This window comes from Lacerta agilis, chromosome Z, assembly GCF_009819535.1.
Source record: "Lacerta agilis isolate rLacAgi1 chromosome Z, rLacAgi1.pri, whole genome shotgun sequence".
NCBI classification, from domain to species: domain Eukaryota; kingdom Metazoa; phylum Chordata; class Lepidosauria; order Squamata; family Lacertidae; genus Lacerta; species Lacerta agilis.
In genome coordinates, this window is record NC_046331.1 from 7,750,395 (window position 1) to 7,774,962 (window position 24,568).

The window sequence follows — 24,568 nt, forward strand, 5'->3', positions numbered from 1 at the left end:
AATGGCAGCTTTGTGGAAGAACGGAAGCCTTTTTTGGACTATTTAAAGAAATATTATAGTATGATGAATTCACAAACAGGATTTGAGGCATGAGCAACAGAAAGAATTAGAACTTACTGTAATGTTGTTATAAGAGTGCAGCAAAGGGGAAGAAAATAAAACCACCATGGAAAACAGGATGGAAAGTATTAAATAAATGTATTGAGGATTATATGTAGATATGTTTCTTTTTCCTTGAAATTTAATTTTAAAAATGTTTAAGAGAGAGAGAGAGAAGGATGCAATACTTTATAAATAGGTATTACTAAGCCATGAAGCAGGTTCACTTCATATCTGTTGGGGGAAAATATATTTATTTGTATTGAAAGTTATAATAACAAATAGTGACTATAACCGAAAATCCAAGAGTGCAGTAGCAGAAGGGGGGGAAGAAAAGAAAAGAAAAGGAGGAGGAGGAGGAGGAGGAGGAGGAGGAGGAGGAGGAGGAGAAGAAGAAGAAGAAGAAGAAGAAGAAGAAGAAGAAGAAGAAGAAGAGGAAGAATCAAGATATACATACTTCCCTAGCTGGTGTGGATGGCGAAAGTTGGGCATCTAAATGTGAAGCATAAGAAATAAAATCTCACCAGATGACACAGAAGCATTCTTAGTCCTTCATTCCTCTGGGGACCTACAATATATTTGTTATTGTTTCTGCAACAGCCCAAACCCATAAGTTCTTATACCACAAAGACAAAGTCCTCCATGAGTAGACTATTGAAATCCTAGCTGCAACTTGCATCCATGTCAAAAGTTATTTAGAGGGACAAGCTTTCATGTTATTAGTCCACATATTTAGTAATGATAATTGTGGAGAAACCTGAACAGGTGATTTAAACATCTAATGTTCTTATAAAAGGCAGAAGTATTTTTGTTTATGTAGATGATGGCTATGCAGGGTACGCTTTGTGAAAAGAAAATGGAGAAAAGATATGTACAGTACTTCTACAACTCAGAGCGCATCATAGAACTACTGAATTGGAAGAGACGTCTTCAAGTTCAGCACTTCCATTCAATGTAGGATCTGCAATGCAGGGTGCAAATACTGCATTGCTGACTGATGATTGTGCAGACCTTGCTTAAAATGATGCAAACAAATGTGAGCCCACCACCTCCTGAGGCAGACTGTACCACTGTCAAACAGCTCATCCCATTAAAACATTTCTCTCCTAATTTTTAGCCATGGCCTACTTCCCTACAATTTTCATCCAAAAGTCTTGCTCTCCAGAACAACAGAACAACAATCCTGCTCATCTCCTACATGACATCTGAAGAGTGTTCTCTCGTGTATCTCCCCATAAGCTTTTCCCAGTGAAAATGACTGGCAGTAATTTCAGGACAAAACAAAGTGAATCCTTGGCGGTGAGACAGGTCAGGATTGGCATAGGGTGTGATTGTTCATTTGTGGTTGGCTGTGGTGATCTTTGGTTTCCTGTATGAGTGGAGTGGGTGGGTGTTTTGGATCAGGTTAGCCATATTGATTTGTATGCTGCTGGTAGAGTTTTGTCATTGTCTTGTTGGGCTGTGTGTGTGAGATGAAGGGGAACCATACGGGGCTGATTTGTAAAAATGTTACATGGAAAAATACGAGAGAGAGATTGCACACACTTTTGTAAATCAAGAAAATCTTTAATTAAAAAAAAACCAAAGTGAATCAAATGAACTCCTTCACAACGCAAAACAGATTTATGGAATTTGCTGTTGCAAAATATAGCAGTGGCCCATTGCTTTCAAGTGTCTTTTATCTTTACTCTCAGGTTGCTTTATGGGGAGATTCGACAACTTTATGAAGGAAGAGAAGTCTGTCAATGGCTGTTTGCCATGATCACTCTATAGACCCTCCATGGTCGGGCAGTATATCAGAAGCCTGCTACTGGGAGGCAACTATACAGAAACAATGTTGCATGCATGTCCTATTTGCGGGATTGCCAGAAGCATGTAGCTGGCCACTCTTGGAAACAGGATACGGGATGAGGTGGACCTTTTAATGTTCCCAATCAAGCGCATTTCTATTTTCAACTACAGAAGGGATGGGGAGCCTGTGGTTCCTCCAGATGGTTCTGGGCTCCAACTCCAATCCTCCCAAACCAATGTCCATGCTGTCTGGGGCTGCAGTCCAGTAACATCTGGAATGCCTGAGTTTTCCCCTTACCTGACCCTCCATAAGTGACTGGACTTCATAGAATCATAGAGTTGGAAGAGACCACAAGGGCCACCCAGTTCAACCCCCTCCCAAGCAGGAAACAGCCCCTGCTAGGAAGGCCAATGGGCAGGGGATGGTGGAAGTTGTAGTCCATTATCATATTGAAGGACACGGGGTTGGCAGCCCGGCTGTGGAGGCCACTGTGGTTAAGGCCTCACATACAATATTACCAAGCAACAGTAGAAGAAGCCATAGAAGCCAAGCCAAGCTAAGCCAAAGAAACATCAAACAATGAAAACTGATATGAGTCCAGTCCAAACATGATCCAGAGGCATGATCCTCTAAGGGGGGCTCTTCTGTTGGAACCCACCCCAAGGTCTCCTCAAGAGTATCCTATTGAGGCAGCCCTGGTGAAGGAGGACCCTGCCTGCTCCTCCAAGTCTTCATTACGTAGAAGGTCAGGTTGCCATCCAGCTCCAAGTTAGAGCCAGAGATAAAAAAAATCCAAGGCTTCTGAGATTCCATCTCTGATTCAGACCCCATTGAGATACCAGCAACCTTGCCCCAAAAGTAAGTACCAGATTTTCCCCCCCCCCAATGAATCCAGGAACACTTTTCAACTTCAATGGAATTTGTATGGGGACTGACTTGTAAATCCAGGGACTGTCCCCAGAAAATGGGGACATCTGGTAACCTTACCCAAAAGGCAACATGGGTCAGGCTTGCTCATCAAACTTACACACACACACACACACACTGCCAGCATGGGAGGCCCAATCCAGACTGGTAGGTACTTTCGTGTAGGACAGGGATAGAGAACCTGTGGTCTTCCAAATGTTGCTGGAATAGAGCTTCCCTTATTGCTGAACTCTGGCCACGCTGGTGGGATTTGCAGTCCAGCAAAATCTGTACTTCTGGATATATCTTTGTCACTAGAGGCTAGGAGTGCCTCTTACTAACTCTGGTTCAGCAGCTACAGCCATTCTTGGACTGGAATAGCCTGACCACTGTAGTCCTTCTTTTGGTAACTCTGAGGCAGGATAGCTGCAATGCACTCTACGTGGGGCACACCCCCGGGCCTGGCTTGGAAGCTCCAGCTGGTCCAGATGCCATGACAACACCCCTGATGTGGGCACCTGCCCAACAACAGGTGACACCATTATTAAAACATCTGCACTGCTTACCCATCTACTTCTGAGCCAGGTCCAGGGTCTTTCCAGTAATCTACAAAGTCCTGAATAACATGGGTCCAGCGACCTCCTGAACCCCCATATCCAACCTCAATCATTGAGATAAACTGCAGAAGCATCATTGGCTGTTCCCTGAGTTGGTGAGGCTCATTTGATAACAAGAAACTGATTCTTTAGTGTCATTGGCTCAGTACTAAGATTTAGCAGGCACCTTTTGTTTCAACTTTAACAGGGTAACAACACACACACAACGTAACAGGCTGTTTTTGACTATGTAACTTCTATTTCAAACACAATTCAACATGTAATATCTCACAAAGTCTAATTCCATAGACAAACACATGATGCAAACAGAACATATCAAGAGAAATTAAAGTTCAATGGATGGTCAGGAGATAAAGTCCATTTGGTTCTTAAATTGGCATATTGGCAATAACCACAATATGCTATGCTTATCTTATGATGTTCCACGTATCGCTGCTGTGAGGATTCTAATGTTCCTTGTATGCAGATATCAGAACAGGTGGAAAACCTGAAGGTATGGCACGACAAGGATTCTGAGATAATACCTTGTTTTGCCTAACTGTGCTTCGTCAGCTGTGCATAATCGTATTCTTGTATGACGGAAACATAGAACAAAATAAATTCAACTGATGGAACAAAATTTTCCATCTGATCCGATATCTGCATACAAGGAATGTTAGAATCCTCAAAGCAGCGATACGTGGAACATCATAAGATAAGCATACCATATTGTGGTTATTGCCAATATGCCAATTTAGGAACTGAATGGGCTTTATCTCCTGACCAAACATTGGACTTTGATTTCTCTTGATATGTTCTGTTTGCATCATGTCTTCGTCTATGGAATTACACTTTGTGAGATATTATATGTTGAATTGTGTTTGAGATAGGAGTTTGTTGTTGTTGTTCCGTCGTTCCGTCGTGTCCGACTCTTCGTGACCCCAATGGACCAGAGCACACGCCAGGCACGCCTATCCTTCACTGCCTCTTGCAGTTACATAGTCAAAAATAGCCTGTTACGTTGTGTGTGTTGTTACCAGGATTGTATTTACGTAACCTAAGGTTTAGTAGTGTTTTGCACAGTGGTGGAGCTTCATGCTCTGGCACCGAGGGCGGGAAGCAGGTGGGGGCAGGGCTGGCGCACGTTCTGGGGGCGGGGGCGCAACAAGATGGAACCCTATCGGGATCCCGCTGCCCAGGGCGCCCCGCCCCCTACGCCCCGCCCTTCCCTACACCAGTGGTTTTGCATCAACTTTAACATGCCCAATGAAAATGCTTTTATTCTGACATAGGCTTACGCAGGCCATTAAGAAGACATCTTCCCATTGTATTTAGCTGATTTCTGATTTTAACAATTTTATATAATTTTTCTTTATGATTTTTCACTCTGTTTCCCCCCCTCTGTTAATCGTAGTATAGAAATATTTTTATGAATAAATAAACAAACAAACATCTGGAGGGCCGCAGGTCCTCCATTCTTGCCTTACACTGAAGTACTAATCTTGATCGTTTCCACTCATTGGTTTCAATGGGAGTTTTGGGGGCAATGTAATTGCAGGTGATCCCAATCTAGATCAGGACCACAGTGGGGGAAATGGAATATTAAAGGACTATTACCCATCCCGGGGCCCTGACCACTCCACACTGGAAATTTGTGAACCATAACCCTGCATTGAAGGACAACACTGTGCTATCCAAGTCTCATGTAATTTGGCCCACAGTCATCCTCATTCAAGATGAACTCTTTGCTGATTCGTCACTGATCAGCCAGACCAATGAAGTTACTAGCTAGGTGTGAATGACCTATAGTGCTCAGGAGCTTAAAGCCACAACTGATGCCCTCTAGAACCCTGACAAGTTGCCGTCCACTCACTGTTATAGGTGCCTCCGCCGCTAATCTCCACCACTGCCATGCCTCGCAGGATTGGGCCTTCAGAAGTGGCCCTCCCTGACAGTGAACAGGAGGAGAAAAGGGGAGAAGGGAACAGCAACAGAGGAAAGGGAGACAGCAGGGAGGAGGAAGAGGAGACACGAGAGGAGGAAAGACAGTCAGAAAAGGAAGAGGGAAAAGTCTTTTAATGGAACTTTAGTGAATTCTAACATCTTATGAGCCAGACGCCAAGAGGAGCAAGGGGACAGAAGTTCCCAGTTATCTTGGAGGGCCTTCAGAAGCAAGAGAAGCACACAGATCTTGCTGGACTACATCCACAGCACTAAAGCCATCCACAGCACTAAAGCTTTGAAATTCTCTATCTTGGGGGAAATGGTAAAAGTAAATATGGCTTCCTGGGACTGCATAGGTCAGGGATGGGATAACTCCAAATGTATAGTGAGTGCTCTAAGTGCCTTGCAGGGGTTAGACTAGATGACCCTTGGGGTTCCTTCTAACTCTACAATTCTACACTTCTATGCTGTGGATGCGACCTATGCCTCTCCTACAGCTACACCAGAATTTCCCACAGCAAATGCACAAGTGTCTGCTTCTCAGTGCCTGAAGACATACATCAAAGAATCCTGAGATGGACTACAGATTCTGTGTCACTGACAGGTCCACATTATATTTAAATATTGTTATCTATCCTTCAAGCTTTCGGGGTTGGCAGTTGGGAACACCAGCATAGCAAGCCTGACCGCTGCTGCACCAAATGCCTCTTGGGACATCCAGCTTGGGATGCGAGGAGAAATCTGAGTTTGTTTTCATTTTAATGAGAAAGTGCCTAATTTGCACTTCACGAACCATTAAGTGAACTGAAACACAGCTGTCCTTCAAAATCTGCCCTTTCTCTAAACTTTGTAATGCAATTCTCTTATCAGGCAAAGTGAGCACAAATGCATTATCTTAGGGTAAAGTGTGCCTAAGGATGCATGTTTTCTTGAAAACAACATGCACTAAATGCATAGTGTGCCTAGGAATGCACACATTTGTGAAAACAGCATACAAAAAGTGCATTATATTTGGGGAAATTGCTTGTGAAAATTTGCTCATTTTGAGAAATTCACACTAAAATGCTGGGGGGGGGGGAGGGATTCTAATTTTTTTTAAAAAAAAATAAATTCACAAATTGCTGTGAAAATGTGGTGAATTGAATCTGTGATGGGGGGGGGGGTTGCTGAATGAGAAACAGAGAGAAACTGAAATGGACTGTTTTATCTATTCTCACTTCCAGGCAACAAATAAAGCATCCACCCTTTTTTGTTTCATGAAAAGCTACTGAGACACACAGAGAGCATACAAACCTTATGCAAAAGAAGCCAAAGGCACCACAGAGCAACCTACCATCAAGAGGTGATTTCTCTTCGGCGTTCTTGTCTTCTTCTGCTAACATCACCTCCTCTGGAAACAGAAAGAACAGTAAAAAAACAAAAGTGCACACACTTTAAATATATACATATACATATATATATACACACACACACACACACACATATATACCCTGCTTAGTCAGGAATATCTAAGTCAGCTCAACAACTATCACTCTTCCCCAATGGCAGGGATGTGGGAGCTGTGGTCCTCCAGATGTTGTTGGACTCCAACTTCCATCAGCCCCAGTCAGCATGGCCAATGGCCAGGGATAGGGGAGGAGGGAGATATTTGATTCCCAACTCATTTAAAGCTGAATCAAATTCACTCTTCTGCAAATGATATGTAAACTGAAACACAGCTTTGAAATTTCCATTGAATCATAGAATTGTAGAGTTACAAGGGACCTCAGGGGTCGTCTAGTCCAACCCCCTGCAATGCAGGAATCTTAACTAAACCATCCATTTTACAGTCATACCTCGGGTTACGGCCGCTTCAGTTTGCGCGATTTCAGGTTGCGCACTGCGCCGAACCCGGAAGTGCCAGGATGGGTTACTTCCGGGTTTCGGCACCCACGCATGCGCAGAAATACTAAATCGTGATTTGTGCATACGTAGAAACGCCGAATCGTGACCCTCGCGTGCACAGACACGACGCTGCGGGTTGCGAACGCAGCAGGTTGCAAATGTGCCTCACACACAGATCACGTTTGCAACCCGAGCGTCCACTGTACTATGCAGTTCACCAACCAAAGTTTTATGAAAATCCATATATTAGGGGAAAGTTTCCATAAGAACGAATATACTGGTGAAAATAGCACATAAAGATACAATGCATTGTGTGGAATGACTTGCTAAAATTTGCACAGTAGTCAAAACTGCATATAAAAATGTGCATATCTGGAGATATTTGCAGTAAAACACTGGCGAATTTTTATGACATGAGGATTTTTTTTATTAAAAAAAATGCCCCCCGAAATGTGGACAACCAAATTTAAGATAGGAAAAATGAGAAAACGTGAAAGACAAAACTGACAGATCTTTCCATCCGTGGTCAGGGATGATAAGAGCTGTGGTCCAGTAACATGTGGTGTTCCTTGGATTCTCCATGCCTGTCAAACGAGTGACATCATTTCTGTTCTCAGTGTGGCCAACAAGATCCATATGAGATACTCACAACCAAACTCTGATAGCAACAGCCTTCTCCCCAGTGGCATAGCGTGGGAGGCAGACGGGCGGTTGCCCCAGATGCAAAATTGCTAGGGGGCGTAAAATTTCAACACCTGGTGGTGCCTCCTTACAGCTGCACACTTTCGTTACTGGGCTCCATTGAAAACGGCATCTCCATGAGAACCAGGAAGTGACCTCTCCAGACAACGGAACAACTCTTTTTTGCTTATTTCTGTGGCTGTGATCTCATGGGTGACGCAGAAGCTGTTAGGCAGTTTAATGCATGTGAATACTCCGTTCGTTTCCTTCTCTCCCACCTAGCCCCTCAATGTGGCCCCAGGTGCTGGCAACCCACACTACACCACTGCCTCTCCCCACCCGTGATTCCTAGAACCTGGTCACCAGAGGCATAGTGTCGCCGACTGTGAATAGCCATCATGCCTACTAGCTATCGATAGTCTAACCCTCTAGCAATTTGTTCGATCCTGTTTTAAATCCACCCAGTTGAGCCTATGTGTTGCCTTCCCTTATCATCAAGTGCTACTGCTAGATGTACACAATGACATCTGAACATCAACCCCTTTTACCCTGAGCTCTGATTAATGCAAGATTATGGGTGTCTCTCAGGCCATAACTATGCTTATTCTGTACTTCTAGGGCTCGGTGTCCTTTTTCTTGAAGGAAGGATGTCGAGATTTCATCTCATTTGTTTGCATCTTTAAATTCTTAGAGATTGACTCAGCAGCAACATTTTAGATTAAATGTTGGGAACAAAGGACACTGAATGCCTGGGGAAAGATTGGACTAGTGGATTTCTCTCCCAACAAAACATCAGCAGTGTCATCAAAAAAAGCGGGGGGCATATGTGTCAAATGAAAAAGCTAAAACATAGCCAATGATTATTATTTTCTAAATCCATAGTAAATCTGGAGGTGGGGGGGGGGTGTAACAGAGCACATTCTGTCTTGCCTTACAGAGCAGAAGACTCTCTTTGAAGAGAAGGGTTGATACAGGCCAGTCTTTTGTTTGAAAGAGTCCTCTGTTTGAATGTCCAAGTGCAGTTTAAAGATAAAGAACCCTAAGACTGAAGACCAGGGCTGCATTCACACAGAAGCTTATTCCATTTCCCCAACATTTCCCTAACTGTTAATATCCACAGTCAGAGTCTTTATTCCTTCCTTATGATCCCTTGGGGCTGGGGCTGTCGCCAACTGGTCACACAACAGTACAGTAATTATTTATAATATTGCACATTGATGTAAATCCAAGGCTTTTCTTTGACGCCTTTCCTCTTTTTTCTGATGTGGCCTAAACAATTATCCTAGCTAACCAAGTATTCTGTATGCCTATCCAGTTATCTCTGGCTTGTTTTGGCTAAGTACCCCACATGAAGCATAGCCACTGATCCACACAGCCTTCAAGGTGAAGTGGTGTGCCACCGGCGCACGAGTGCCTGCCCGCCCATGGGGACGGGTTGGGGAGGGGGCGCCCGGTATGCCGGCGGGCTCGCGGGGGCGCTCCTGGGGGGCAGACGCCCTGGCGCGCCGCACCACCAGCCCCAATGGACGAGACGGGGCTGGCTAGCCCATCCCGCCCAAGCCTGGCCAGCGCCCCCTCCATTTTGGCACCCTAGGCAATTGCCTAGTTCACCTAAATGGACGCGCCGGCCCTGACTATGAGCACAGCATACTGGACTTGATGGGTATTTGGCCTGATCCAGCAGGGCTCATCTCATGACTCTATCTTACTTTATTTCAGTCTCACCCCCTCATCTCCAAAAGAGGGCTACCCGTAACCCACCTTGCAACCTGGCTGATCTAAGGACAAATCCAACCCAACCAAGACTAAAAATTACATTGCAATAAAAAACACAACACACACACACACACACACACACACACACAAACAAACCCCCCCATCCCAAACAGAAACCCCTCAAACACCACCATATAAATTATAAAGCACTTGTGGTAGTGGCTATTACTCTGAGCTGGAAACAGAGCCAGAGCTATCAACAAACCAAAGGTACATTTTATGAATGGTGAATATAAAATGAATGGCCCCTTTTTCCAGAATGCCTGGAAACTTAAGAGTTGTCATGCAGAGATAAACTGAGGTTTGCTGATTATAAGCAGTTCTCATTGAGCAACAGCAATCAGGAAGGCTGTCCAAAGTTGCCCATTTCCAACAACCACTTAAGATATAAACTGACATTTGCTCCAATAGCCCAACCATTCCATATGCACACACACTCCCACCTGCTTTTGATCTGAATGGAGCCAGACAGTCCCTTATATACAAATATACAGACACAACAATGGAAAGAAAGGGCAGAATTAATTGGGCTGTACAGCAGGGTTGGGTAATCTTATTCAGCCTGTGGGCCTTATTCTGTTATGGGAAGCCTACCGGGAACCACGTGGTAGTGTTGGGTAGAGCTAGAAGCAAAAGGGGGGTGGAGTGACAAATGTTAATTTACCTCTTTCTCTCCTCCATCCAGTTACAGGTAGGTAGCCGTGTTGGTCTGCCATAGTCAAAACAAAAAAAATTCCCTCCAGTAGCACCTTAGAGACCAACTAAGTTTGTTCTTGGTATGAGCTTTCATGTGCATGCACACTTCTTCAGATACACTGAAACAGAAGTCACCAGACCCGTTCCCACCCCCCCTTCTGAGTAATACCCCTCCCCACTCTCTCACTATATATAAGGGTCTGGTGACTTCTCGTACCAAGAACAAACTTAGTTGGTCTCTAAGGTGCTACTGGAAGGAATTTTCTCCTCCATCCAGACAGGCAAGAAGCATTATCAGTGTCCAAGGCCACATTCTAGCTAGACAGAAACACTCAAGGTGGTGGTAAGGTAGGGGTGGTGAGGGGCATGTCCTGGGAAGAAGGAGTGTGGATGTCATGGACTGGTTGGAAACAGGGGAATGGTGTGAGGAACCAGCTGAAGAACCCCCAAGGGAAGAAGGCTCAGAGCTCAGGGAGTGGTAATGGGAAAAGATGAGTGGTCAGAGGAAGAAGAAGGAGAAGACTAGGAGTAGGAGGTATCAGAAGCTGAAGAGGTAACAGAGCTAAGTGAGCTGGGAGAGTCAGTGTCACAGGTGTCTTCCCCCTCTTGTGGTGACAAGCTACCCAGAACCTTTGTCGCCCAGAACCAGAAGAGACATGAAAAGGGTGGAGGAGAGGTTGGCTTCAAACAAGTGCAGTGTCATGGATGGGCTGGATGCAGGGGAGTGGAAGGAGGCAGCAGCTGGGGGATTGGGAACCCAGGGGGTTGGTGGTGGGACGACAATGTGTGGTCAGAGGGAGAAGAGGAGTAGACTGGGAGGACTGGGAGGAGGTGTCAGAAGCTGAAGAAGCAACAGGGTTTAGTGAGCAGAAAGAGGATGAGGCAGAGAACGGTCCAGACTCAGAGGCAGGGAAGAGGGGGACCAGGAAACAGAGATGAGGCAGGTTGCTGAAGAATCCAGGGAGTCTTCCCCTCCTGCTGTGACCAGCTCCCCTCCCCCCTCGTCTCCCAGAACATGCAGAGAAATGAAGAGGGTAGAGGAACAAGAAACAACACAACAGAGTCTTAGGCTGCTGGAGAAGGAACTGGGGGGTGATCCTTAGAGAGTGGGAGGTGTGGACCTTCAGTTCTCACAACTGCCTCATTGGGGCAAGATCAACTGGGAAAGGGTTGCTGTGAGTTGTGTGGAGAAAACAAAAGGCTGACTGCTCTCAACAAGGCAGGAGAAAAAAACTGGAGATATGCCCACCCACTTCCCAGAAATCTCTGCTCCTGCCTCATCATGTGAGGCTGCATGACAGCAGAAATAAATTGAGATTTCCATGATAGTCAGGAGGCAGCTGGAAAACCAGCAATACCAAGCAACCATGGCTTTTTTTGTTGTTTGTGAGTGGGGGTGGAAAGCCCTGTCTCCCAGGCGAAAAGGTGAGGGTGCTGGACTCAATGGCTCCATCCAAGGATAGCCTTAGCAAGCTACCGTAGTGAGCTGTGCAAAGAGGCACCCCCCTCCCCCGGGAAAGATCCAAATCATCTGTTTGGAAAGAATGAAAGACACTAATTTCTGCCTTGCTTGAACGGTGAAAGGCAAGGGGTAGGCAATATTTTAAGTCATGCTTTTTCCTTGGGATCTGTGTACATCCCTAAAGCAATGGAATGTAAAGTCTTCGGGAAGAGTGGACATTGAAGACACCTCTTTGTGGTGGGTTTATTTTATAACTAAGGACTTTGCCTGAAAGGTGACAGGGAGTAACAACCTTGAGGGACTTTTGTGGAATTCTGACCACCCTTGGAACTTCGTATTGTGAAATAAAATTAGTAAAGAAAAAAGGATTGGTAACAACTGGATGGACTGTCTGTTACACACTCTGTAGAGAGTAAACTGTGGAGTTGGAGGTAATGGAACTGATCACTGACAGGATGGACTGCAGGGAGATTTATTAGTTTAGTGGGGAGGATGGAGTGGAGATATAGATTTTGTTGAGATTACATCACCCTACCCCTCTTTGAAGCTGGAAGCTGGAAATAAGAACAGTGAAAGGGACAGGATGGACCACAGCATGTAACATATTGATGGCTTCTGAGACTTTCAGACAGAGAAGAAGAGATATGGATTATGTTTATTTATTAATAGGGAGAAGGGATGATAGCTGCAAAAGTTATTTTATTCGGAGCAACAAAGGAGGGAGGGAAATAGAGGGGACATCGATGGGGGAGGTGAAGCCAACATTTAAATTCGTATCAAATTTGTATTAATTTGGGCTCGCTGGGTCAGACTGAGTTCTGAATTAGTGCACATCATCTAATTTACTGATAAATGAGACTTTGTTCATTTTATGATGTGGTTTTGTCAGTTTCCTTTATAAGCCGCACTTCAGGGGATTTTTAGGGGGAAGGACCCCCAGCATAGATGGGGAGGGTTGCTTTTGTTTATTTTCCCGCCTCCCAACACAAAACAGCCAGAGACCCTTGATTCCTTACCTGCCTTAAAGATCCACTCCAAATAGCCATTGAGTTCTCTTTCAATCTGCTGCTGCCTCCGGAGCTTCAGGAAGGCCCTCCTGTTCTCAACTCTCTCTCGTTCTTTGGCAAACTCACTGCAGGGAAGGAAATGGACAAAACAATACAACTCTTGCCCATCTTTGAGTTTCCCAGAAGACTATTCCCAAGGGACTATTCCAACAGATAGGCTCTGGATGGGGAGAGGCTATCAGCAGCACATCAGCCTAGCACTTAACAGCTTGCATTAGATGCCCATATATTACTGGGCAAAGTTCAAGGTTCTTGGACTTTATAAAGTCCACAATGACATGGAGTGCTTGATATCCCTGCCCAAACACAGATAATGCATGGAGAGCCTCCGTCAGTGCCCCCCCCCCCATGGCTGAGACACATGGCTGGCACGCACCAGCTTCCATGCACTTAGTCTCATGGGCCTAACTCTGTGGAAATGGAGCCAGCATGGTTCTATGGTTCTTCTTCCACTCTCAAAGGCAGTATGCCTCTGATTGCCAATTGCGGGAATCGCAAGTGGGGAGAGCGCTGTTGCACTCATGTTCTGCTGAAGAGTTTACCAGAGGCATCTGGCTGGCCACTGCAAGAACAGGATGTTGGAGTAGATAAGCCTTTGGCCTGATTCAGCAGGGTCTACTTATATTTTTAGCTGGAGGCTACAATGCAGAAGAAGGGGCGTGGGTGGCGCTGTGGTCTAAACCACTGAGCCTCTTGGGCTTGCTGATTGGTAGGTCGGTGGTTCAAATCCCCGCGACGGGGTGAGCTCCCGTTGCTCGGTCCCAGCTCCTTCCAACCTAGCAGTTCGAAGGTATGAAGTGCAAGTAGATAAATAGGTACCACTCCAGCGGGAAGGTAAATGGTGTTTCCGTGCACTGCTCTGGTTCTCCAGAAGTGGGTTAGTCATGCTGGCCACATGACCTGGAAGCTGTACGCCACAGTTGTTTGCAACTGGACTTAACTGTCAGGGGTCCTTTACCTTTTGTACAATGCAGAAGAGGCAGAAGGATCCCTGCTCACATATTTCCCATGTTGCATCCAGTCTGGCCAGATCCCACTCACAGGATAGTGCAATTGCTACACCACACATTCTGGAGGAAACTGCTTTCCAAATACCCACCCTAAAATCCCGACTCTTCTCATTAGCCCCTATTTTGCAGAGGCCAGTTGACAACCACTCTTTGTCATTCTTGCGGGTCCTGTCCTGAGCCTATGATCCAAACACATATACATGCATCCATTGTGTATGTGCAGGTGTGTGTGTGGGGGGGGGTGTTAATCATGGTCTTCCTTCTGCCTGTCAAAACTGTCGCTTCCATTTAGCCTGGATGATTTGCACCCGAGCAGCTCCAAAGTGCTTCCAAGTGACCCCACGGCACTCTGTTAATGGAAACCAGCACTTCCTGGCCCTGTGTTTACCTGTCTCCCACCTCCCATTTCCTTTAACCCCTGGCCCTCGGCTCAGGGTACAAGGCAGCATTGCCTCTTGAGCATTAAACACCCAACTTGGCATTCAGCAAGCATTTCTTTCTCTCATTCTCACTCTCTTAAAATGAATGCCCTCCCTTCTGGTTCAGTGCTTCAGATGGTGGCTCCATCACTCAGCTTTGATTTTTCGTTGAGAAGAGGAAAGGGACCTGACAGCTAGGAAGGAGCAAATGCCTGCATACTGAATTTGCCTCGTTAAGAGGGATATGTATTTCTTGTGCCAGTGACCTGCATTACCTGGCTATAAATCAGGTGGCGGGGACAGGACTGTGGCAGGTAGACAGGGAAAGGTCTATAGATGCACACCTCTCCAATAGGAATGGATGGACCCACTTAAACCACATTGTAAGTATTTATTATTACATTTCTATCCAAACTTTCCTGTAAAGAGCTTGAGGTGGTGCATGCAGCTCTACTTCCTCCCCATTTTATCCTCACAACAACCTTGTGAGGTAGGCAAGGCTGAGAGTAATTGGCCCTGGGTCACCCAGTGATCTTCATACTGGGAGGAGGGGTGGATATGAACCTGGGCCTCCCAGGTCCTAGTCCAGCATTCTAACCAGTATGCCAGATTCATTCATTTATCACCTTTTACCTGTATATCTCAAAGCAATATACAAACCTACCATAAAAATGCCTTAAACTGGTTTTCAAAAACAATACTCTTTTCAGAAGGGATGGGAGTAAATCAGTCCTGTCCCGTTTCCATTAAGGTCTGCTAATGGAAATCCAGAAACACACGTTTAAAAGCACTTAAGATGTGTTTCAAGAGTGGAACCTTGCCTCTTTTACCCCCTCCCCATAATTGTTTCCCCTTAGGGTTGGATGGCCATCTGTCAGAGATCCTTTAGCTGCAATTCCTGCATAGCAAGGGGCTGAACTAGATGACACCTGGGGTTCCTTCCAACTCTACAGTTCTATGATTCTATGACTCATTAGGAAAGAAATTGAAAATAAAACTTCAGCTATCATAACGCCATTATACAAATCTATGGTGCAACCACATTTGGAATACAGTCATACCTCGGGTTACGGCCGCTTCAGGTTCCGCATTTTCGGGTTGCGCACTGTGCCGAACCCAGAAGTACTGGAACGGGTTACTTCCGGGTTTGGCGCTTCGCGCATGCGCAGAAGCACCGAATCGCAACCCACGCATTCACAGAGGCGGCGCGGCGAGTTGCGAACGTGCCTCCCACGCGGATCGCGTTCGCAACCCGAGCATCCACTGTACTGTGTAGAGTTCTGGTCACCTAGCCTCAAAAATTATATTGTACAGCAGGAAAAGGTTCAGAAAAGGGCAGCCAACCTGATCGAGGGGACAGAGTGGCTGCACTATGAGGTTTACATAAAAGGTGATGAAGATGTAACATGATACAAGCAGTGGTTTTTTCCCCCAGGGGATACTCATGAGTAAACAGTACAGTGGTACCTCTGGTTGTGAACAGGATCCGTTCCGGAGGCCTGTTCGCAACATGAAAAGCCCGCAACCTGAAGTGCCGTATCTGCGCAGGTGCACGGCATGATTTGGTGCTTGTGCGCATGCGATTTAGCACTACTGCACATGCGCGAGCGGCGGAACCCGGACCACGGGACGCAACCTGAAAAAAGGTAACATGAAGCAAACGTAACATGAGGTATGACTGTACCAGCACTCTTTTTGTTGTTGTTGAAAAGGGTGTCGCTTACTGCAATGACTTCATGGTGAGAAACAGCACCTATTTTCGGGAGGGGGGGAGCACTGGATACAATGTATAAACTTATGCATGACATGGAGAAATCGCACAGCGAAAAGGTTTTTCTTCCCCTCTCATTAGCTCTAGAACTTGTGGACACCCAATGAAGCTGAATGTTGGAAGATTCGGGAGAGATCAAATACTGTCCTTCTTCACACAGAGCATAGTTAACCTACGAAATCCACTCCCACAGGAAGCGGTGATGGCCACCAACTGGGGTGGCTATAAAAGAGGGTTAGACAAAGGCATGGAGGAGGAGAGGGCTATCACTAAAAGCCAAGGTCCCTTGACCTGTGAAACATGGCTGGTGGTAACTGGGGCCAGGGCTTTTTATGTGGTGGCCCCATCCTGCAAAATGCCTAGCCAAGTGAGGTGTCTCTAAGGCCTGTCACTACATTGTTAAAGGTAAAGGGACCCCTGACCATTAGGTCCAGTCGTGTCCGACTCTGGGGTTGCGCCGCTCATCTTGCTTTACTGGCCGAGGGAGCCGGCGTACAGCTTCTGGGTCATGTGGCCAGCATGACAAACCCACTTCTGGCGAACCAGAGCAGCGCACGGAAACGCCGTTTACCTTCCTGCCGGAGCGGTACCTATTTATCTACTTGCACTTTGACGTGCTTTCGAACTGCTAGGTTGGCAGAAGCTGGGACCGAGCAACGGGAGCTCACCCCATCGCTTGGATTTGAACCGCTGACCTTCTGATCAGCAAGCCCTAGGCTCTGTGGTTTCACCCACAGCGCCACCCACGTCCCACTACATTGTTAGGTGGCTTTAAAAAAAAAGACTTTCTTTTTTCCACTGATTTCTGATGCAGGTGGTTATTTTCTTTAACGTCCATTTTCTGATTTTCCAACTGGGGCTAGAGAGGTGGATCTCGATATATTTTAATATTGTGTAACATTTGGATTTGTTAGTTGCCTTGGGTTTCTTTTGAAAATTTAAGCTTTTAATAAGCAGGAAGAGGCAGCAAGCTTGGGGGCTCAAGGGAAACACAGGCCAAAACAAATCCATTTCAGGTTGGCCTAGACTCTGGAGGGACTTGGGTCCAATATAAAATGGATTCTGGAAGGCAGGCTTGTAGAGTGTGGAGTCCAAATGTCCCTCATTTTCAGAGCAGGCCACATCATTCCTGAGCATGCCCATAGATTCCAAGCCAGAAAGTGTTGCCAAGTAAATATTTGGCTGCCTATCGCCAAGCAAATATTCCAAAGGGCAGGTAGTGGGGAACAGAGAAGTAGACCCAGACAGGAAGGCAGGTTGTCAGGCAGATAGACAGGCCCCAGGTATGATCCAAGGGGGTCAAACCTGAATTGTGTTTTGTGGGAGAAAACAGAAGACTAAGTCACCAGTACTTTGGCCACCTCATGAGAAGAGAAGACTCCCTAGAAAAGACCCTGATGTTAGGAAAGATGGAGGGCACAAGGAGAAGGGGACGACAGAGGATGAGATGGTTGGACAGTGTTCTCGAAGCAACTGGCATGAGTTTGGCCAAACTGCGGGAGGCAGTGGAGAATAGGGGTGCCTGGCGTGCTCTGGTCCATGGGGTCACAAAGAGTCGGACACGACTGAACGACTGAACAACAACAACAACAACAACAACAACAACAACAACAAGTCGCCATACCCTGCCCTCTAACAGCAAACTCAGGCAGTGAGTGCCCAAATGGGGCCACTGGGAGAGAGGTACTACCGCCATGCACGGAGTAACATAGGAAGATGCCTTATTCTGAACTAGACCATTGGGTCCTTCTGGTTCTGTATTGTCAACACCGACTGCAGTGGCTCTCCAGAGATTCAGGCAGGGGGCGATTCCAGCCCTATGTGGAGATGCCAAGGACAGGAACTGGGGCCTTCTGCATGCAAAGCAGATGCTCTGCCGCTGAGCTGCAACCATTCCCTAAATGCCAGGGATGCCCAGCATTTGCAGAAGCACAAGTTTAAAACAATCCCTATAGGGGATGAAAACTTGAAAGGGAACCTTGTAAAATAAAACCCTCCAATAAAAAAATAAAAGAAGGAGGAGAAAATGTTATGAAATGTTGAGTATCAGTTGGAAAAGAAAAATGGACAAGCGTGGGTGGGTGTGGAATGGAGTATCCAAGAAGAGGGAATGGGTGACTAGAACCCTGTCAGGTGTTGGGGAGAGTGCTATGTTTTGTAACAGGACTCACTTGTGGGTCTTTCGATGGTGGCTGCTGCCCACTGGACTGGTAGGGCAAGGAGCCCAAAGTTAGGTGACACCAGAGCCAGTGACAGATGGAGGCAACTAACTCCAGTTTTGTCCTCCATCCTCCTCCCTGATGAGTTCCAAAGGGGCAATGTTGAGACTAAAGAGGAAGAAGCTGACAGGCAGGGTTACCCTCTGGACTCGCTGTAAATGAGAAGGCAGACAGGTGGGGGAGGTGGCTGAATACGGCAGCCAGGGACTGATACGGCAGTGCCCCTTTTTGCCCTAATGGAGCAGCCTCCACTGGCATCTTTCCTTGCCAAACTGTTACTTGACCTGTGAATTGGCCCCAAAGGGAGAAGAGTACAAGGTGTCCCTGCCAGTAGCACAAATCCAGCAAGACTCATTTGCCAGATCTCCCCCCACCCCACCCGCCGCCGCCGCCCCTTGCTCATTCAGAACTGGCAAATGAAGCAGATGTTGAGCTGAAATAAATTCTCCAGGTGGGGACACTAAAGCAGGCCAAAAGAGATGGATGAGTTTTGCAAGAAGCTAAATTTGGAACCTATTGTTGCTGCCTGTAGAACGGTGTCCAAGAAGAGAGACATAGTTCTACTCTGCTGATATATGTTAATGAAACAACATCTCCCAATGGCACAGAGACAAGCATGGCAGGATGAAAGGGGTGTGTGTGAAATAAGGCAGGGGCGCTAGATAAAACACAAAGGGCTTAGAGCCCCAAATGGGGTTGCAGAGCCAGTGGGGGAGAGAATCCATAACCCCCTAACATTCCTCAGATGAAATTGGGACATTTCTCACTCTGCCCACAACTGACCCTCCTCAGCCTACCATTTTTGTGTGTGTCCTCCTATCAGAAGAAGGGCGATTGTCACCACTACTACAGCAATGGGACACAGCACACGCACGCACTCTGTCGTCCTGAGAAACCCCTTAATCCCAGTTTTGTTTTATTTTATTCTTTGGGAGATTTACAAAAAGAAAAACACACAGCAATAAATAAATTCTAGAAAGGGGCAAGATTAAACATGGATGCACAAAGCATTTTTTAAAAAATATGAAAACAACCAAGACTTCTTTGTGCTTCACTCCACTTCCCCATTCTTCTTGACCAAGGCTGCCGTCAGAGCCTGTATGTTATGTGGGGGCTGGGCATCATTGCTGACAGCCTCTCCTCCTCTTCACCCACTCTCCAGCAACCACTACAAGCTGCCTAAGGGAAGTGGCCATGGAAGTGCCGGCTCATCCTCCTCCCCAAACTCAGGAGCAATTGCACTGATGGGGAAAATGGGGGCATGCCCAGATCAAATCAGAAGTCAGGATGGCTTTCATAATTCCAGGACTGTCCCTGAAAAATCTGGAGGCTTGGAGGGTATGAACAATGGCGGAGGAAGAGGAGTGCAGGCGGAGGGCACCGCCCCCGGCAGCGTGATCCCAGTGGGGTGCCATTACAGCTGCCCCCACCCGCAGTGGGTGCCACGCGCCTGCAGGCGGCACACCATGCCCCCAGGACGTGTGTCACACGCGCTAGCCCTGCCCCCGCCTGCTCTCCGCCCCCCCCCCCCCCAGTGCCAGAGCATGAAGCTCCGCCACTGGGTATGAAATTAATTGGGTTCACATTTCATTGTGAATCTATCTGAACTGTACTTCTAAACCTTGCACAAACTGAAACACGGCCAACCCTTCAAAATCACCACTCTGCTCTGAATTTTGCAATGCAGTTCTCCAAAAACAAACAAGAAACACCCCCCCTACACACACACAAACAAAAAGCCGGAGGCTTACCTAGGGTCCCCTGAACCCTTCACAAGGAGATGTATCAGTAACCCACCCCCCTGGGAGAAAAAAAAAATCACTTTACCGCAATAGCCACATTTTACTCCACTCAAGTACTTGAAACTCTGCTATGCCTCGTAGACTTAAGCACAGGCTGGGTCCTTTGCTAACTGAACTATTTTGGCATGTGACTTCTTTATTTTTAGAAAGTAAATGTTAATCAGTCTCAGGGTCCCCCTGGCCTGGATGGCGCCAGATCCAGGGCAGAGGAAAAACCCTCTGCAGGCTTCTGCGCCGGGGCGTCTTAGCCATAGAGGCTAGTGGCATGGGGCACCGTGGTGCCAAGTTCTGGAGGGCACCTGGGAAGAGGCGGAGGCTGGAAGTAGTGACTACCGTCATCAGCTCACCGCCCTTGTCCACCTCCACCATGCCACGCCACACCCAGAGCCTCCTCCCTGCTGGAGGAGACTCCCTCCAGCCCCGGTGGCAGTGCCACCCTCGCCCGCCTCCGCCATGGCGCGCCGTGATGTGCCCGGAGCCTCTGTCCCGTCGGAGGAGCCGCCCTCCAACTGCTGCCCGCGTGGAGGGAAACGTGGGGGTGGGGTGGAGGCAACCAGATAACCTTAAGATGGCCCTGCTTCTGTGGGTGCTTGCTCTCTTTCTGCCTGGTCCTGCATTTCCTGTGCTGAGAGCAACAGTATCCTGTGAGTGGGGTGGGCCTTGAGAGAGGGCACCCCACCCAGAGTCAGCCACGATCCTGGTCAGCAGGTCAGCAGGAGCAGGGGGCACTCCTTCCTAGCATCTGCCCCCCACCTCCTCCTGAGATGCTTGTGGGGACAGAGGAAGTATTTGTTCTTTGGGCTCATTGTTGCCGGCAGCCTTTCCTGACCCATGACTGCTGACCTTTGCCAGCTCACTAGCTTTGATTGAAAGGTGGCAGGGACAGTGACAGGGGAGCGGGAGAGCAGTGGCACTTCCAGCTTCCTAGCAGGCGCAGGCTTGTGTTTTGAAAGTGCTCTCTCCCCTCTCCTCTCCCGCCAGGTCAAAAGGGTTCCTGCAACATCCAAAGGGGGGGGGGTCTAGTGTCACTTCCTCTCCCTGTCAATCTCCAATGGTGATTTTTGCGCGCGCACACCTCTGGAATCCTTGGCAGGGTCCAGTTTCACCCATCTCCAACTACGCCTCTGAATAAAGCATATATTGGCAGCACAGGCTGGTGCTCATTGGGACTAAGAGGGTGGAAGGCAGTGGAGGCCAACAGTACAGTAGAGCCAGAGCCAATGGCAGGCACAGCCACTTCATCCTCCTTTTATTCCCATCCTCCTCCTTGCTGCCCTGCAAAGGAGGAGGGGTCTGACATTCTATGCACAGACCTTTGAAATGGTCATAAGTAAGAAGTTAGGCTTGTGGAGCCAGACTGAGGGCAGACTGGGCTTGGTAGGCGATGTGCCGCGATGTGCCGCATTTGCCCTAATGGACCAGCCTTCATTTTAAATCAGAGGTATATTGCAGGCACGTCCAACAGGTAGATTGTGGTCTACCGGTAGATCACTGGTCGTCTGTGGAAGATCACTGGCTCCCCCCATAGAAGCTCAACAACTTTGGCTCCCTTAAAAAAGCTCAATTTTCTTGGCCTGCAAACCTCCACCCCAAAAATGGGGCTTTCCTTCTCCCTAAAAAAGCTCAACAACAACTTTGATCTGAATGCCTAAAAAACGGGCCTTTCTCTTCCCCAAAAAAGCTCAACAACTTTGACCTGAACCCCCAAAAGGGGGGTAGATCACTGCCAGTTTTTAACTCTGTAAGTAGATTGCAGTCTCTTGGGAGTTGGCCACCCCTGGTATATTTTATTTCGGCAAGCCTACCCAAAGATAACACTTTAGTCACCCATATTCTTTTTAAAAGTTTTTCTGATTTCATTTAACAAAATGTATACATCACTTACCAAAACAAAAGACTGCTAAGCCCGTGCAATAAATCGAGTGATATACATTTCCCCCCCACACACAAATAATTTCCTGAATAAAGTGTATTTTTGTATGTTATTTCCACAGACATGTGCATTTATATGCACATTTCCCCCTTTGTACACATTTTAGTACAGTGGTGCCTTGCTAGACAAAAATAATTTGTTCTGCGAGTATCTTCGCCTAGCAATTTTTTCGTCTAGCGAAGCACCAATGCAAGTAGCGGTTTTTGCGCGACGGGAAAAATTTTTTTACGTCTTGCGAGGCAGCCCCTTTGACAAATTCGTCTTGCGGGACAGCCTTCCACTAGCGAATGCCTTTCGTCTAGCGAGTTTTTCATCTAGCGAGGCATTCGTCTAGCAGGGCACCACTGTACCTGTTGTTTGGCTGGAGGAGTGCACTGCAAAAATCAGGGAAGTGATCATTTTTTAAGACTAGCCTACATTTTAAATCTCTCTCTCTCTCTCTCTCTCTCTCTCTCTCTCTCTCTCTGTGTGTGTGTGTGTGTGTGTGTGTTTGTAACAGTGGCATACCGTGGATTGGCAGCGCCCAGATCAAGGCATGTTTTACAGCCTCTACTCTAACCTATGGTGCACGCACACACAAAGCCGAGGTTGGTAGAAGGCCTTTCTGCCGATAGATACAGAAATCCGCTCACAGTCAACAAAACCAGCAACACCTGGAGCAGGGCTTGCAACTCCCCACCAGTGGCCGAGCACCCAGCCAACGTCCAGGGATAATCTCCCCACAATTCCTCTGGGGCCATACCCGAGCTGTCCACTCGCCCGAACCTTCTCTCTCTCCCTCTCTCTCCCTGATTCCTCACTTCCCGAGTTCCCTGGATCTTCCAGGAGTTGCTGCATGGTGGAGGTGGGGAAGTTAATGCATATGGCAAGAAGGGCTGGAGTGCAAGAGGAAGACCATGCTTGGCATGGGAGACGATCAGGGTGGGAATGGTGGCGGGGGCTGCAATAGTGTGGGGGCTATGTGCTGACTGCTCCTTTAGGAAGATTGCGCTGGAGTCAGAAAAAGGCATAGACTGTGGGGGAGGGAGCTTGCAGGCGGGTGGGCCAGGGGTGTGCTCCCCACTGGAGAGGAAGGAGAGAGGAAGGTGCCCCCCTGGGCCCACTGCACTGCTTCCTGAAGTGCCTTCTGGGCTCAGGTCACCTGTGCTCACTTGCTTTCCCGCGCTCCCCTCCTCCACCCAGTGGGTCCATTACACACCACCACACCTCCTGGCCCTCCTTCCACTGCACTATTTGCTATTCTGATAATGGGCTCAAGGTGCCAAATGCTATATAATCGCATTAGCATGGGAGGGTGGCAGCAAGGATGTGCTTTCCTAAGCAAGAGCCTCTCTGATGGCGCCTTCCACACACACTCAGCTTTGGGCTTTCTGTGGGCTCTCCTCACTACGGTGCTGCGCTTCTGAGCTGAGGAAGAAGAAAGGAAACCTGGTGTGCAGGATCAGACTCGCTCCAGCCCTCTAGAAGCTCCCAGATGCTCATCCACCAGATAGAGAGATCTTCAGCTTCCCTCTGCCCCATTTTAATGGCATTAAAAATCCAGGAAGCTGGAGAAGGGGGAAGCCACATACTGACCACTGTTCTCCCCAGCCTATATAGCACACCCTCTCCCCAGGGTTTTAAGCTGTCCCTTTGCTCACCAGAGCTCACCAGCAGCAAAAATGCAGCTGCAGTTGCAAAGCAGCACAGAGCAAATTGCAGGGCAGCCTGAGGATGTAACAATCATGCACCCTTCCAGCCATTCCAAATCAATCAGCTTGCAAAAAAAAAAAAAAGCCAAAACTGATGGCTCATCCACACTTCTGCTTGTTCCACAACTAGAAAGCATGGGTCTGAGGAGTGTTTAACAATAACAATAACAATAACAACAACAATAATTTTATTATTTATACCGCACCCATCTGGCTAGGTTTCCCCAGCCACTCTGGACGACTTTTACAGCATATATAGGTAAAGGTACCCCTGACTGTTAGGTCCAATTGTGGATGACTCTCGCTTTATTGGCCAAGGAAGCCGGTGTACAGCTTCTGGGTCATTTGGCCAGCAGGACTAAGTCGCTTCTGGCGAACCAGAGCAGCGCACGGAAACGCCGTTTACCTTCCCACCGGAGTGGTACCTATTTATCTACTTGCACTTTGACGTGCTTTCGAACTGCTAGGTGGGCAGGAGCTGGGACCGAGCAACAGGAGCTCACCCCGTCACAGGGATTCGAACTGCCGACCTTCTGATCGGCAAGCCCTAGGCTCATATCAAGCATTCAAAATTTCCCAATACAGAGTTGCCTTCAGATGTCTTCTGAAAGTTATGGAGTCATTGACATCTGAAGGGAGGGTGTTCCACAAGGAGGTCGCCACTACCAAGAAGGCGTTCTGCCTGGTGTTTTGCTTGACCCACTGCTTTCCTTGGGAAAAGCCACTATTTACCACTGAATTGGAGCAAACCTCAACCTGCAGAAAACCCGATTGACATTCGCTCTGATTCGGAAGTAAAGAGAAGGTTTCCCTGGGAAAG

The 24,568-nt window shown here is 47.4% G+C and overlaps 1 protein-coding gene across 11 annotated transcripts in view; it reads right to left on the reverse strand.

Annotated features, from left to right (window-relative positions):
• The window catches only part of CACNA1B (calcium voltage-gated channel subunit alpha1 B), a 307,712-nt gene that overhangs the window by 144,851 nt on the left and 138,293 nt on the right, over positions 1 to 24,568 (reverse strand). For 9 of the 11 annotated variants that reach the window (XM_033137254.1, XM_033137253.1, XM_033137250.1 and 6 more), the window contains exon 1: positions 5,267 to 5,358. In XM_033137254.1, the coding sequence (XP_032993145.1) occupies positions 5,267 to 5,306 (40 nt within the window). In that variant the 5' untranslated portion in view covers positions 5,307 to 5,358. Of the gene's footprint in view, positions 1 to 5,266; positions 5,360 to 6,670; positions 6,728 to 12,852; positions 12,969 to 24,568 lie in introns of those variants that run through there. The other 2 variants (XM_033137256.1, XM_033137255.1) reach the window with 2 other exon arrangements.